The 15,962-nt window shown below is 51.2% G+C and overlaps 1 protein-coding gene across 1 annotated transcript in view; it reads left to right on the forward strand.

Annotated features, from left to right (window-relative positions):
• Nucleotides 1-15,962, forward strand: part of LOC137432040 (paired box protein Pax-6) — a 56,244-nt gene that overhangs the window by 19,154 nt on the left and 21,128 nt on the right. The window contains exon 5 of the mRNA XM_078783938.1: nucleotides 12,805-12,963. Coding sequence (XP_078640064.1) covers nucleotides 12,805-12,963 — 159 coding nt within the window. The remainder of the gene's footprint in view (nucleotides 1-12,804; nucleotides 12,964-15,962) is intronic.

A 15,962-nucleotide genomic window follows, 5' to 3' on the forward strand; every position in this document is an offset into this window, starting at 1 on the left:
ATATATATGGTTTTAACGATAGGTTTATGTCTGCAATCTAATCATTCTACTAGCGTTACACAAAATCACGCGCATGTGAGCGTGATTTTACGACCGGCCTTATCTAGCCTCGAAAAAGCACACGTATACAATTGTCCAGCACGACCGAAGCGAGCCTTTCCTCATTTTAGACTAAAACGAAGCAAAAACCTTTTATTAACTTTATGAAAATAGCATTTTTAAACAACATTTAAATCATAACACATTAGCAACCAACGTCTATAACTGAACTTTAGGCAACTTAGGAACTACCACCAGGTACCTGTCCGGGCGGCCGACGTCCCGAAGACGGCCGTCATCACGCCGTTCGGCCTGTTCGAATTTTTGCGGATGCCGTTTGGCCTCAAGAACGCGGCCCAGGCGTTCCAGCGCTTGATGGACGGCGTGCTGCGCGACCTGCCGTTTCTTTTCGTCTATCTGGACGACATCCTCGTCGCCAGCACGTCCCGCGCCGAGCACCTCCTCCACCTCCGAACACTGTTCGGTCGCCTCAGCGAGCACGGCTTAATTGTCAACCCGGTCAAATGCCACTTCGGCGCGATGACCGGTGACTTTTTGGGCCACCGCATCACCAAGACCGGGGCCATGCCGCTGCCGACCAAGGTCGAGGCCATCACCACGTTCCCGCGTCCCCGTTCCATCAAGGCCCTCCAAGAGTTCCTCGGCATGGTGAATTTTTATCACCGATTCGTGCCCCGCGCTGCTCAGCTCATGCGGCCCCTTTACGAGGCCCTCCGGGGCAAGCCGGCCAAGCATGACGTTGTTTGGTCCGCGGCCATGGACGCGGCCTTCGCCAGTGCCAAACGGGCCCTCGCTGACGCAACGCTGCTGGCTCACCCGGTGCTCAACGCGCCCATCGCCCTCACTACGGACGCCTCCAACTACGCGGTGGGCGCCGTCCATGAGCAATGGGTGGACGGGGTTTGGCAGCCACTCGCTTTTTTCAGCCGGCAACTCCGGCTGAACGAGTTAAACTACAGCACGTTCGACCGCGAGCTGCTCGGGCTATTCCTGGCCGTTCGCCATTTCCGACACCTCCTGGAGGGCCGCCCGTTCACGGCTTTCGTCGACCACAAGCCGTTGGTCTACGCAATGGCTAAGGTCACAGAGCCGTGGTCGGCCCGCCAGCAGCGCCACCTCTCCGCCATGTCGGAGTTCACCACGGACATCCAGCACGTCGCCGGCAAAGACAACGCCGTGGCCGACTGCCTTTTCAGCGCGAACGCGGTCCACCTCGGCGTGGACTTCACGCTCATGGCGGCCGACCAGACCACCGACGCCTCGGTGCAGGCACTCCGCGTGGCAGACACGGGCCTCCGCCTGGCCGACATCCCCTTCGCGGGCACCGTCCTGCTCTGCGACGTCTCCCAGGGCCAGCCTCACCCCATCGTGCCCGTTTCCTGGCAGCGTCGCATCTTCGCCTCCATCCACGGCCTTTCTCACCCGGGCCGGAAAGCTTCTCAGAAGCTGGTGTCGGCGCGTTTCGTCTGGCACGGCCTTCGACGAAACATCCGCGACTGGGCCAACGCCTGCACGGCCTGCCAGCGAGCCAAGGTCCACCGCCACACCCAGGCCCCGCTGGCACCTTTCGCCGTGCCTGAACGGCGTTTCGACCACGTCCACGTGGACCTGGTGGGTCCCCTGCCCCCCTCGCGGGGGTTCACCCACCTGCTCACCATGGTGGACAGGACCACCAGGTGGCCGGAGGCCGTGCCCCTCACCTCCACCACCATCGCCGACGTGGCGCAGGCGTTCATCGCCACCTGGGTCGCGCGCTTCGGCGCACCAGCGGACATCTCGTCCGACCGCGGCCCACAGTTCACGTCTGAGCTTTGGGGCGCGGTCGCCCGTTCGTTGGGGGTCACGCTGCACCGCACCACGGCCTACCACCTCCAAGCCAATGGGTTGTGCGAGCGGTTTCACCGTTCCATGAAGGCCGCACTCATGGCCGGCCTTCAGGACGACGGTTGGGCCGACCGGCTGCCGTGGGTCCTTTTGGGCCTTCGCACGGCCCCCAAGGAAGACCTCCAGGCGTCCGCCGCCGAGCTCGTCTACGGCCAGCCACTCCGCGTCCCGGGCGAATTCGTGCCTGACGCTACCAGTCCCTGGTCCGCCGCTCGCCAGCGCTCGGACCTCCAGGAGGCCGCCCGACGATTTGCCCCCGTGCCGACGTCCCGCCACGGTGGCCCCCAGTCCTACGTCCCCCCGGCGCTTCGCACAGCGGAGTACGTCTTTGTGCGTCATGACGCGCACCGGGGGCCACTCCGGCCACCGTACGACGGGCCCTTCCGGGTCCTGCGACGGGGCGACAAGTCTTTCATCGTCGACTTCGGCGGCCGGCCGGACCGGATTTCTGTGGACCGCCTCAAACCGGCACACATGGACGTCGACCGACCACCACGGTTGGCCCTTCCTCCGCGGCGAGGCCGCCCCCCGTCCACAGTTCCCCCCGCTCGACCACCCACCACCACGTCAGACCCCTACCCACGACCCTCCAGAGGTCACTTTGGCCGGGTCATCCGGACCCCCCTTAAATTGACCCTGCCGGTGCAGGTCGATTCTGGAGGGGCGTGTGTAGCGGCTACCGCTGGATGTACATAATCGCCTTGCACCGGCCAGAACACGGCCAGACGCGCCTCTCCCGGGCATGCCCGGACTCACTGTTCCCAGGCACGCCCGAACCTCCCGGGCACGCCCGGTCTCGTCTTTCCCGGGCATGCCCGCTCTCGCCTTTCCAGGGCTCGCCCAGAGCGTCCGGGCATGCCCGCTATCGCCTTTCCAGGGCTCGCCCAGAGCGTCCGGGCATGCCCGCTATCGCCTTTCCAGGGCACGCCCAGAGCGTCCGGGCATGCCCGCTATCGCCTTTCCAGGGCTCGCCCAGAGCGTCCGGGCATGCCCGCTATCGCCTTTCCAGTGCTCGCCCAGAGCGCCCGGGCACGCCCAGCCTCGACTTGCCAGGCCGCAGCCAAACACGCCCGGGCAGGTCCAGACTCGCCTTTCCAAGGCTCGCCCTTGATACCCGGGCATGCCCGGTATAGCTTTTGCCGGGCAAACTTCCCGACATAAATGTGTATATATATTGTTGCCCGAAAAACGGGCTTGTCAGAATACCTGAGCTGTTTTGTTTCAATAAAGCAACTCGGACGAATTCCGTCTTTGGTCGCGTCAATTCTTTCGACTCGCGTTGGAGCGCAGTTCCTTCAACATCATACATATAGCGGACATATCACATAAAGCACACATAGTATATATAGCAGACATAGCACATAAAGCACACATTATACATATAGCGGACATAGCACATAAAGCACACCCAGTATATATAGCAGACATAGCACATAAAGCACACATCATACATGTAGCGGACATAGTACATAAAGCACATATAGCGGACATAGCACATAAAGCACATATAGCGGACATAGCACATAAAGCACACATCATACATATCGCGGACATATCCAATAAAGCACACATAGTATATATAGCAGACATAGCACATAAAGCACACATCATACATATAGCGGACATAGCACATAAAGCACATATAGCGGACATAGCACATAAAGCACACACAGTATATATAGCAGACATAGCACATAAAGCACACATAGTATATTGTTACGGATCGCGGATTAGATGTTATTTACCGAGCGGTGGTCTTGCCGCGACCTAACAGTTCCCCCGATTCTTCCCCAACTCACCCGATTCCACTCGAACGTTGGCCAAATCGCGCTACGCTAAATCAATGATGGAAAGGACACAACGACTGGGATAAATGAAACGACGCAAGGGGTACAGTTCTCAAGACCTCCGGAGGAGGATATAATTAGTGGTGGAGAAAAGGGGTAGATTACAAGGTAGAGTGAGGTAAAAGACACAGAAGAGATAGGCACTTAGATACAATCTTATCCATCCCAGACAGACCACAGACAAACGGAACAAGACTGACTTACACAGGGATTGATGGCAGGAAGGGACAGGCAGTCGATAGCACAAGGTGCACCTTGGCTCAGGGACAGGATAAAGCACGGTCCAGTCCAGAGATGCGGGGAGGTGTCACAGCGCTCGGAGGTGGCGTCTTTCTTTCTCCAAGCTCAGCGCGCATCTGACGTCACCTCCCTCTTCCTGCGCAGTGCGCATGCTCAGCTGGGAGTCACACGCCCTCGGCTGGTTGGCTCCGCCCCAGATGGGACCGGTCCGCCGCTTCTATTGGGTGCGGGGGTTACCGGGCTCTGCCCTTGACGAGGAGCTCACAGCGAGCCCCTACTTGGTAACCCCGTCGAGCACATGTTCGATGGCGGCTCGTTGGAAAGGCCTGGTGCCCTCCCAACACCCCCTACCAACCAAGCCGGAGTGAGGACGCGCACTCCCCACGCCGCCGCCGTTGTTGTTGTTGTTGTTGTTTCTGAACCGTGAGGAAGAGCTGCGGGGAGGTATTGGGAGGTCCTAAACTTCCTAACGGTGCCATACAATCACATTCTGATGCAACGAAGGGTCAGAATTAATGGAAACGAATCCTTAACTGACATAGACTAAGAATAACTAGCAAGATGTCCTATAGTTGTCTACGTGAGATGCGGTGAACCTGGGTGCGACATTTAATGGGGGAAATAGGGGGAGGTCGGGTCTACAGAGTGTTGTTTACAGAAAATGGGACTAGGGAATGGGGGATTGGGGATAGTTGGGAAGTATTGAGGAAATAGGGGAATATTTACAAGCGGATATGGATGGCTGCAAATCCCATATCCGCAACATTGCACCCTTCTCTACCTCGGGGCGTCCCGACCCGATAAATTTTTACCTACGTTAGTGTGGCACTCAGATGTAGTTCCCTCTACTATTAACTCAACCCTGAGTGCGACAGTTTTACAGATGTTCACAAATGAGTAAATATGTCCCCCTGCGACGTTGCACCCTTCTCCTAACAGAAACACACCCACAGGATAACCGAATCGCGGAAAGCATCCTCAAACTAAACATACAGCCGGTAGGGAACATTATTTATACAACACTGATATTTACACTACGATCCAGGACCTGTTCTTTGAGGAAAACATGCAGATGTTATGCATAGAGAGAGAGCACGCATGCCAGCATCGATACACCAACCCACGAGTGCCCTGTGGCCCTACGGCCTTTAATAATGTGCAGAGCACCCCGTCCAAGCACCAAAAGCACCACCCCATACGCACAGTCAGCACCATCCGGTGCACCAATAAAGTGTTCAGTAACAATGCACAATTAAGTGTCCATGGTCACCGGTGGTGTCGCAGCCGGCCGATGTTCTGCCGCTGGTCTTGCCTTCTTGGAGTGCACTTGGCCTTCTGGCTTCTTTAGAAATAAAGAAAGGCGCCAACCGCGTCCATTTCTAAATTGTGGCCGTCAGGGGGGCCAACTAAAAGTGGTTCACCTGTATGGCATAGGTGCCACGTTGACCCAGAGGTCCATCCACGGGTGGTGCTTGCCCGCAAAAGAACTGCGGTCCATGGTGGGCGGCCACAAAAATTGCGGTCCATATGGTGTATCGATCCAGGCAGCAAGCAGCGGAAGTACAGGCCCACAACTGCGGAGCCAGCACCTCTCTCTCCTCTCTCTCTGCCCCAAAGCCAGATCCTCGGAGGTGGGAGACAAAAGAAGACAAGTGAGTAAGGTGGTAAGGGCGCAAAAGTGCACGCAATACTAGGTAATGCACACTAGGGGCACATGGGAACCAGGTGAGACAGGTACGTTCCTACCGTACGCCCCCCCCCCCCACCAGGTAACCTACATTGCCCCTCCCTTACCCCTTACTGTATCCACAAAACACAACACTACCCATAAACATCTACTTTTCACATCAACAAACGTCCCTACTGTCTTCCCCGTTCCTCCCATAAACCAAATTCGTCTTCTCTCCCTCCTAACCAATCAACTTTGCCATTCCCAACTCTCATCAAAATTTGCCATCACCAATTCATCATCAGTCCCTCCTAAGGAGGGAGAGATGGAATCACCCCAATGTCTTATCCACGTCGTGATGCGTCTCACAAATCCAAACAGCAATTCTCATTTCCTGCAACATAAAACAAAGAAACACAGGTGTGGAGTCATCATCATCACCTCAGGTAAGTGGCTGCGTATGGTGCGACAGGTTCATCAATCCTAACTATTTCCTAAATGACTTTAACAACTTTACATTACCCGGGGTCTTTCCCTGCCAATCCATTGGCCAACTTACACTATGGGTTCTAAAAACCAATTCCCATTGACCAAACTGTGGTGCTTCTCAAGTTGGGGTCTCACTCCCCCGATTCATCACTCGGTGCCCCCGCACAATTTCGGTGGCTGGGTCATGTGACGCTCCCAGCTGGTCCGCCCACCTGCACACCTCCACCACTGTTGTTGCCTACCGAGCTCACCTGCTCCTCACCCTAACCTAACTAACTGGGGAAGGCCCTCTCGCACTCTCACCCCCTCAGTGCCCTCTCTGGCACGGGCTGCCCGATCCACACCCGGGATCCTCAGGCACCCACTGACACTAACGGCTCCCAGAGCCCACCTGCGGCCTCACCTGGCCGACATCTAACAGTGGCGGAGTGCCCAACCATTCACACTCATACTAACAGGCCACACGACCAGCCAATTTCACCACACCAATGCACCCATCCACAATACCATTCTGCATCCGCACCACAAATGCCAATATCCAACCACAATTTACCTATACCTTCTAACTATTCTTTAAACTACCCTCCCCGGGTACTCGTGAAAAGGGGTCCACTCTTCCCCCATCCACACCTTCGCACCATGCACACCACTCCGTACCACTTACTCCAACTCTCTCCACACCACTCATTCTCTGCTCCATATATTCCACACACCTGTACTTGCACACCTGTGCTCTCATACTTGGTGCCGCCTGCACCCTTCTCTCCCCCAAGCGCATTCGCGCTGATCCACAACACTCACTACTCATACACTGCTCCACACACCTGTCCAGTTCTCACACAGCATCATCTCATCTAACTACTCCCTTCTGAAACTTGCGCTTCCCAGTCGTCCCTTTAAACTATTGCGCTCCCTCGTCATTATCATCCACACTAAACTACCTGCGTCCCCACTACAGGTATCAGTCACTATCTAAACCTTAACGTTACCTAATGTCATCTTCGCTAGATCCCTACACACAATATCCTAACCCACCCGGGCTAGTTTTCACTGCCATATACCCCATAATCTAGTGCTCCTTTGCCCCCACACTTTGTGAGGGATGGTGGATTGGCCATCCCACCACATCGGGCATCTCCCACTACCAATTTTGCACATCAAATTTCAACAAATCAAAAATTTTCTATTTACTGCCAATTCTATTCACTTTTCTAAATTTTGGATCAAAACCACTATCACTATTATCATCATCCGTCTACTTATTAGATCCTCTCGGTGCGCCAATTCCCTTCTAAAGCTCGGCTTCGTACAGCCGAGCAATGAATGCGGGTTGTTTTGGGCCAGCGGCTGGATACGTCCCGCATTCGGGGCAGGGACGGGGGCTTACCCGGGCCGAGATCCCACGCACCACCTCGGCGCGGAGCCATCCAATTGCCCGATCTCGACCTGCCGGAACGTCTCAATAAAAAGTGGTCGCCATGACGACCCTTCCTATCGGGCTGCCCGCTCCGCCTAGTGGAGCACGGACGCGGCCGTTCAAAGCGAGGCCCAGCGTGGATCGCGTACGGCGGTCCTTTCGAACCCGCCGTGGCTCGGATCCCCGCTGGTTCTCGCGGCACGCGAAGCCCGGCACGCACCGAGGGCCCGATTCGGCTATAAGTCGCTCTAACCGCTAACCCGGTTACCGTCGATGCCTCACCTGCATGCTCACACGCATACGCTACCCCTTTCTTGCCCATACATCCAGCTGTTCCCATGCTCCTCGTCGTACCTTCTCTAACACACCCAGGTACACTCATTCCACTCACAGCCTTGGTCACACACCTGACCACCGAACACTTTGGCACACATTCGTTGTTCGCACACCTCACCAACACACCTCTTCGCGCCCCTTCCTCGGTCACCTCCTCTGTGACAATCACAGGTGTGCTTTCACTCGCACACCCAACCACGTGCCTCACTACCAATTCCAGCGTGCATTCCCACACACGCTCTACCATTCCAGGTGTGCTTCCTTTCTCACCTGTCACAACCAACTCACGCTCCGTGTCACTCTTACTACTCTCACCTCCACTCTTGACAGCGCACTCACCCTTACTCTCGACAGCGCACTCTTTCCTCATGCACCCGTCCGTTACACACCTTTCTCGCGCACACTCTCCCGTTACACCCTCTGTAACACTCACCACAGGTGTACACTCTTCCTTACTTTTGACAGCGCACTCTTTCCCCATGCACCTGTCCATCACACATCTTTCTCGCGCACCCTCTCCCGTTACATCCTCTGTAACACTCACCACAGGCGTGCATTCTCCCTTTACACCCTCCGTAACACTCCTCACTACGCGCTTCCATGTGCTCCCTCGCACACGCGCTACGACCGACTCACTCTCGACAGCACCCTCACTCCTTGGCACGCACTTTTTCCTCACACACCCCAGAGTCGGACTTTCTCGCACACCTCCTTTTTCGCACACCAGACCTGTCGCACACTTCACCAACGGCCTCTCACGAACACCCGGGTCCATCTCGACCCCCAAGCTCATTAAATCACCTGGCGCATCATACGCACGACCATATTGGTCACCACTTACACCGGGTCCTCTTTCTCTTCGCTTCTCCTCCATCACCTGCGAATCCCTCATCCGGTTAATGAGCACATCATCACGATCCGAACACAGACTTTGGACCAATTCTTTTACCTCCTCTTTTATCCCTTTCTTATCCCCTCTCCGTCGCTTCTTCATTTCGCTCACCCCTTCTTCCACTTCTTCTAATTTCTGCTTCACCTCTTTTATTTCCCGGTGCGTCTCCTCAAGTTCGTCCTCTAAGGCTACCTTGACCGTTTCCATGTGCGTCCTCACCTGCCGGTCCTTCGTCTCCATTACCTCTGTCACCTCGTCCAACCTCGTTGTCAGTCCCTCATGTACCATCTGACATTGCCTCTGTGTCGCTATCAAGTCATTTTTTATGTCGTTTTGTGTCGCTTTTAACCCTCCTAATACCGCAGTGTTCCTTTGAACCTGCTCCGTTAGTTCTTTTTGTCCCACTGTCAGTTGTTCTACTCCCAGCGTCAACTCCTCTATACCACCTTGCAATTTTACAGTCCCCTTTCTCACCTCCTTCTCCATGCGCTCCTTACAGTGCCTCACCTCCTCCCGCACTCCTCCGACCTCCTCACTCACACCTCTTCTGATCTCCTCTCCCATCACTTGCATCTCCTGCCCAGATGCCACCCTCATCTGCTCCATTTCCTCCCTGTGAGCATCCAATTTAGTTTCTACCCCCATTCTGACCCCCTCTATCTGCTGCCCCATTTGTTTAACTTCCCTTTCCGCTTGGGGTCTCATGTCCCTCAATTTGCCTTCCATACTGTTTTCTAACCCCTCTAACCCCTTTTTCATCCCTTCCATTTGATTCTCTTGAGCGGCCATTCTGTTTTCTACCCCCGTTAACCCCTTTTTCACCTCTTTTATCCCATTGTCTAACCCCTCAAATTTCTTGTCTAATCCCTCACCGGTACCCCTCGCTTCGTCCCTCATTACCCCCATTTGGCCCTCCAATCGCTCACCCTGAGCATCCATCCGGTTCCCCATTACCCCCATTTGGCCCTCCAATCGCTCACTCTGAGCATCCATTTTTGCTTCTAGCCCCATATTTGCCATTAGTATGGTTGCAATAATCTGCGCCATGAGGTCCCGCACATCAATTCCCGCTATTTGCGCAGCGGGCGCGGCTACCCCGCGCTCGTGCGAGCCGCCACTTTGTGCGTCTGATACCACGTGCGCGAGGACGCCATTTTGCGAACCTGCCGCCCTCACTGCTTCGCTCTCCTCTTGTCCCTCAATTTGGTCCTGGATCGACCCTGCCTCACTCTCCTCTACCGGAACCCAGCCGTCTTGATCTGACATAGCGCGACTTTCAAAATTCGGGTTTTTATTTTAAAACAAAACAAATTTCACAGTTAATAATTTCGAGCGCGTGAAGCGCGCTTCGGGTCCAATCTCACTTCCTGACACCAATTGTTACGGACACGGCTAAAGATGTTGCTTGATCGAGCGGAATGGCCGCCGTGTTCGTACAGTTTACCCGATTACCCCCAACTCACCCGATTCCACTCGAACGTTGGCCAAATCGCGCTACGCTAAATCAATGATGGAAAGGACACAACGACTGGGATAAATGAAACGACGCAAGGGGTACAGTTCTCAAGACCTCCGGAGGAGGATATAATTAGTGGTGGAGAAAAGGGGTAGATTACAAGGTAGAGTGAGGTAAAAGACACAGAAGAGATAGGCACTTAGATACAATCTTATCTATCCCAGACAGACCACAGACAAACGGAACAAGACTGACTTACACAGGGATTGATGGCAGGAAGGGACAGGCAGTCGATAGCACAAGGTGCACCTTGGCTCAGGGACAGGATAAAGCACAGTCCAGTCCAGAGATGCGGGGAGGTGTCACAGCGCTCGGAGGTGGCGTCTTTCTTTCTCCAAGCTCAGCGCGCATCTGACGTCACCTCCCTCTTCCTGCGCATGCTCAGCGGGGAGTCAAACGCCCTCGGCTGGTTGGCTCCGCCCCAGATGGGACCGGTCCGCCGCTTCTATTGGGTGCGGGGGTTACCGGGCTCCGCCCTTGACGAGGAGCTGACAGCGAGCCCCTACTTGGTAACCCCGTCGAGCACATGTTCGATGGCGGCTCGTTGGAAAGGCCTGGTGCCCTCCCAACACCCCCTACCAACCAAGCCGGAGTGAGGACGCGCACTCCCCGTGCCGCCGCCGTTGTTGTTGTTGTTGTTTCTGAACCGTGAGGAAGAGCTGCGGGGAGGTATTGGGAGGTCCTAAACTTCCTAACGGTGCCATACAATCACATTCTGGTGCAACGAAGGGTCAGAATTAATGGAAACGAATCCTTAACTGACATAGACTAAGAATAACTAGCAAGATGTCCTATAGTTGTCTACGTGAGATGCGGTGAACCTGGGTGCGACATTTAATGGGGGAAATAGGGGGAGGTCGGGTCTACAGAGTGTTGTTTACAGAAAATGGGACTAGGGAATGGGGGATTGGGGATAGTTGGGAAGTATTGAGGAAATAGGGGAATATTTACAAGCGGATATGGATGGCTGCAAATCCCATATCCGCAACAATATATAGCAGACATAGCACATAAAGCACACATCATACATATAGCAGACATAGCACATAAAGCACACATAGTGTATATGGCGGACATAGTACATAAAGCACACATCATAGATTTAGCAGACATCGCAAATAAAGCACATATAGCGGAAATTGCACATAAAGCATATGGTACATATTGTACACATAGTACATACAGAACATATAGCACACATGGCACATATAGTACATATTGTACACATAGTACATACATAACATATAGCACACATGGTACATATAGTAGAAACAGTACACATAGCTGGGGGAGGGGCGGCTCTTAGCTGTGCCCTGCAGCTCCAGACTTCACTTTAATCGCACCGAGTGAGTATCAAGAGCATTTGTGATTTTTGTGCTCGACACATCCAATGAAACGAGGATGAGTGAGCACCTTTCTTAAAGGAAGCTCTGCGGTGTGAAAGGGTTGTGGTCCTGCAATCACACCGACAGAGATACTCATCCGTTACTTATCAAATCCTGGAGGAACAGAGACCATGTTGACCCACAACCGAGTCATGTTCCTGGCGAGGAGGCAGGAATTTTGATTTACACCATGGTACTGTCATAAATGGCCTATGTTACAGATTCTGTGGAATCCCTTCTTACAAACAAACATGTCCCGGTGGTATTGTTGTCCAGAAGTTTCCTCAAATCCACGTGGAAATCATGCCAAGAAGTCAAGGCATGCGAGAATCCATGATCAAGACCCATGATTCCATGAAGCATCCATGAAGCAGTTGTTGTTAGATGAAGGCCATTTTGTGGCCAAAACGTGTTTCGAAGTAACTCTATCGAGGTTTCTGATTTCCCACTTTAATGGTGGATATGAGGCCAATAGTCGATGGATACCTGTCTCATATAGAGTCCATTTCATAATCTCATCAGGATTGAAGTGAATACATCTACCGAATGTAATGAGTACTCGTATCCATTAACATTCATTCTTGGAGGCGATATTAATTTCACAACTTTGTTCCGGTTATTGAAACACGTGGGTTTTTTGTCAATCTCTGCCTCGTTTTCTCGTTCCAAGTAATGCCGAGTGTCCAATATCCCATGGCTGTCCCCACGGTTGCCATCTGTGCTGCTCCCTACGCTGTGCTTGCTAAATTATCAGTTGGTGCTCCACAAAATTACTACCCATAGTGAGCCAAGGATGGTTATAACAACGATGTGAGACGCCCCCTCAACACTTGGGCCTACCCGATCCAGGCTCCGCTGTGGAGCGTGTGTGTCTGCTATGTTCACAATATTGCTTTCACCAAACATCATCCTTACAACATGTGAGCAGTATTGATGTGAACACGAGAAGACCCTCATCACCATTTATGAGATGTTTTTCAAATGTTGAATCACAATTCCACTGGTTTTTTTTAACACCCCCCTCCAAACCCCTCCCTTCTCTCTTCCCCTATTTCCTGTGCCAACTCAGAGAGCTGTGGCCAAGCAGCCAAGTTGGCTCGTGAGAGTGGTGGTGGTAGCACTGCCAGTGATGAATCGGACGAGGCCCAAATCAGGCTCCAACTCAAAAGAAAGCTCCAAAGGAACCGGACTTCTTTCACGCCAGAGCAGATCGAGGCTTTGGAGAAAGGTTTGGGAATGGGATCATGAACTTTGTATCTGGGGAATGGGGGCAGGGAAGAGTGGGAGGGGGTGGGTGGAACGCGATTGTAAATTCTGGAGAGGGGAATGGGGGGGGGGGGGGTCAGTTTGTGAAATATGTGGCATGGGGTGGGGGGGTTGACTGTTATTTGGCTATTAATTATATATATATATATATATATATATATTGTTAATTTGGTCATTTGGCTATTAATTATATATGTATGTATATATATATATATATATACGTATATATATATATATATATATATATATATATATATATATAGTATATATATATTGTTCATTTGGTCATTTAGCTATTAATTATATATATATACAGTATATATATATTGTTAATTTGGTCATTTAGCTATTAATTATATATATATACAGTATATATATATTGTTAATTTTGTTATTTGGCTATTAATTATACATATATATATACAGTATATATATTGTTAATTTGAAGCCTGGTGTTGGCTTAGCGGTTAGGGTGCCGGCTTGGGATCCTAGGATCCATGGGTTCGAATCCCGGTCGATCTCTGAATTAACACCAGGGGGGTTGACTCAGCCTGTACATACCTTCCGAGGTCGGCAAATTGAGTACCAGCTTGCTGGGATGAATGATCCCGGCGTATACCCTCGCTTAGAATAGGTACACCCCTGCGCATCGTAAGAGGCGACCAAGGGTTGGCGCCAGGAAGGGCATCCGGCCATAAAAACATTGCCTCCAACAGGGAACCATGATTGTCATGGGACCCGCAAGGCTAACCCCCGCTCTAGCAGGGAAAATGGCCTTAAAACGATCATTCATTCATTCATTCATTCATATATATTGTTAATTTGGTCATTTAGCTATTAATTATATATATATATATACAGTATATATATTGTTAATTTGGTCATTTAGCTATTAATTATATATACTAGGGCATGCCCGTACGTGGGTGCCCGTTCCTTGCCAAAAAAAAAAAAAAACGCTACCCGTACGCTCTACCCCGCCCGTACGCCCGTACGCCCGTAAACAAAAAAAACAACGCTCTTCGCTTCCGCCCTTCGCTCTGGGAGAAATAATGCGCATAAGAAATCGAGAAATTATTATTTTCTCCGGAAGAAATCGAATTACGAACCGTAATGGCGCACGCGCTCGACTCGGCTCGCAACAACGCGTTCTGTGATTGGCTGCCGGAAGTGAAGTCTTCACTGTCCGGAAGGTCGCAAATCGCAGTTACGATGAATCGCAAATTAGTTTTATTTAGTTTTAAAACATAGTTTAACGGCAACATAGTTTTCCAACGTGAAATAAATGAATACGCTCTCAAATGTGCCGTCCGAGGCAGAGTCTGTTCGCCACGTTCGGCACACGTGATAGCTCGCTGCTCTCTGATTGGTTGAATCGTTTTTTGGACATAGCTCGGTAACTACTTGTCCGATTAATATGAAACCTTGAAAAGGCACATCCTCGGGTCCCCAGCAATATACCTGGCAAGTTTAAAGTATATCGGACCCGTGGTTGTCGAGAAACAGCGGTCACAGACATACATACATACATACATACATACATACACACACACAGAGATTACTGGAATTATAGATAGATACAGTATATATCTATCTATAATTCCAGTAATCTCTGTGTGTGTGTGTGTGTGTGTGTGTGTGTGTGTGTGTGTGTGTGTATGCGACCGCTGTTTCTCGACAACTACCGGTCCGATATACTTGAAACTTGCCAGGTATATTGCTGGGGACCCGAGGATGTGCCTTTTCAAGGTTTCATATTAATCGGACAAGTAGTTACCGAGCTATGGCGATTTCTTTACCAAACTCCGCAAGCCGTTCGCTTTGGACCAAACCATTGCATGTAAATAGAGGGGGGGGATTGTCACCGTACTCGCAAGCCGTTCGCTTTGGACCAAACCATTTCATGTAAATAGAGGGGGGGGATTGTCACCGTACTCACAAGCCGTTCGCTTTGGACCAAACCATTTCATGTAAATAGAGGGGGGGGGATTGTCACCGTACTCGCAAGCCGTTCGCTTTGGACCAAACCATTTCATGTAAATAGAGGGGGGGGGGTATAATTTTAGATATATATATAGTACGGGCATGCCCTAGTATTGTTAATTTGGTCATTTAGCTATTAATTATATATATATATATTGTTAATTTGGTTATTTGGCTGTTCTTAAGTTTTTTGGTGACATCAGACTGTAAGATGGTATTGCTAATAGACAACATGCAGTAACATTTTGGACACAATGAATGTTCATATTGGCAAGGTTGATATTTATAACATAATCGGCTTTATTACAATCAGAGATCGGTACAATCTCTTATACAAAATAAATGTACACTACTCACAATAAGTTCGGGATATTGGCAGGTTCTTCGGTGTGGTTGATTTTGTGTATTCGTTATGTTGAAAAAAGTTGTTGGTCCTAATTCTATGGTTATTAATGTGTGAAAAAACTAGTGCTGTTAGCTAGATTCAAAATCCCGTCTCGGAACCGTCTCGATAAATTTTCAATTTTCATAACGGGATCTCGGATCGGCTCGGTTCCCGGCAAAGTAAAAAAAAAAAAAAAAAATAAATAAATAAATAAATAAATAAATAATAAGGCTTCAAAAATAATGGAATTTCATTACAATATATAAACAACAATGAAAAAAATTCATTTCTGATGTTGAGTACTTAAATTCCGACTTAGCTTCCATTTACCGGGATGAAATAAAATACACCGCCTACATGCAGATGATCGGCCACCGACGGGACCGGGTTATCTCATTACAGTTTGTATTGTCGTGTAATTTCTTGCTCGGAATGTCAGAGGGAGAAAATGTTTCTGCCCAGGCATATTCGAGTCCCGGTTGGAGTTTCATTATCATTTTGTGAGTTGTGATCGCCAAGGGGCTCGCTCCCCCCCCCCCCCCCCCCCCCGTTCCCATCCCCTCCCCCGCCCGGGTACTTCTGCTAGTAAATTA

Source organism: Myxine glutinosa, chromosome 8 (assembly GCF_964187855.1).
Source record: "Myxine glutinosa chromosome 8, kmMyxGlut1.1, whole genome shotgun sequence".
NCBI lineage: Eukaryota > Metazoa > Chordata > Myxini > Myxiniformes > Myxinidae > Myxine > Myxine glutinosa.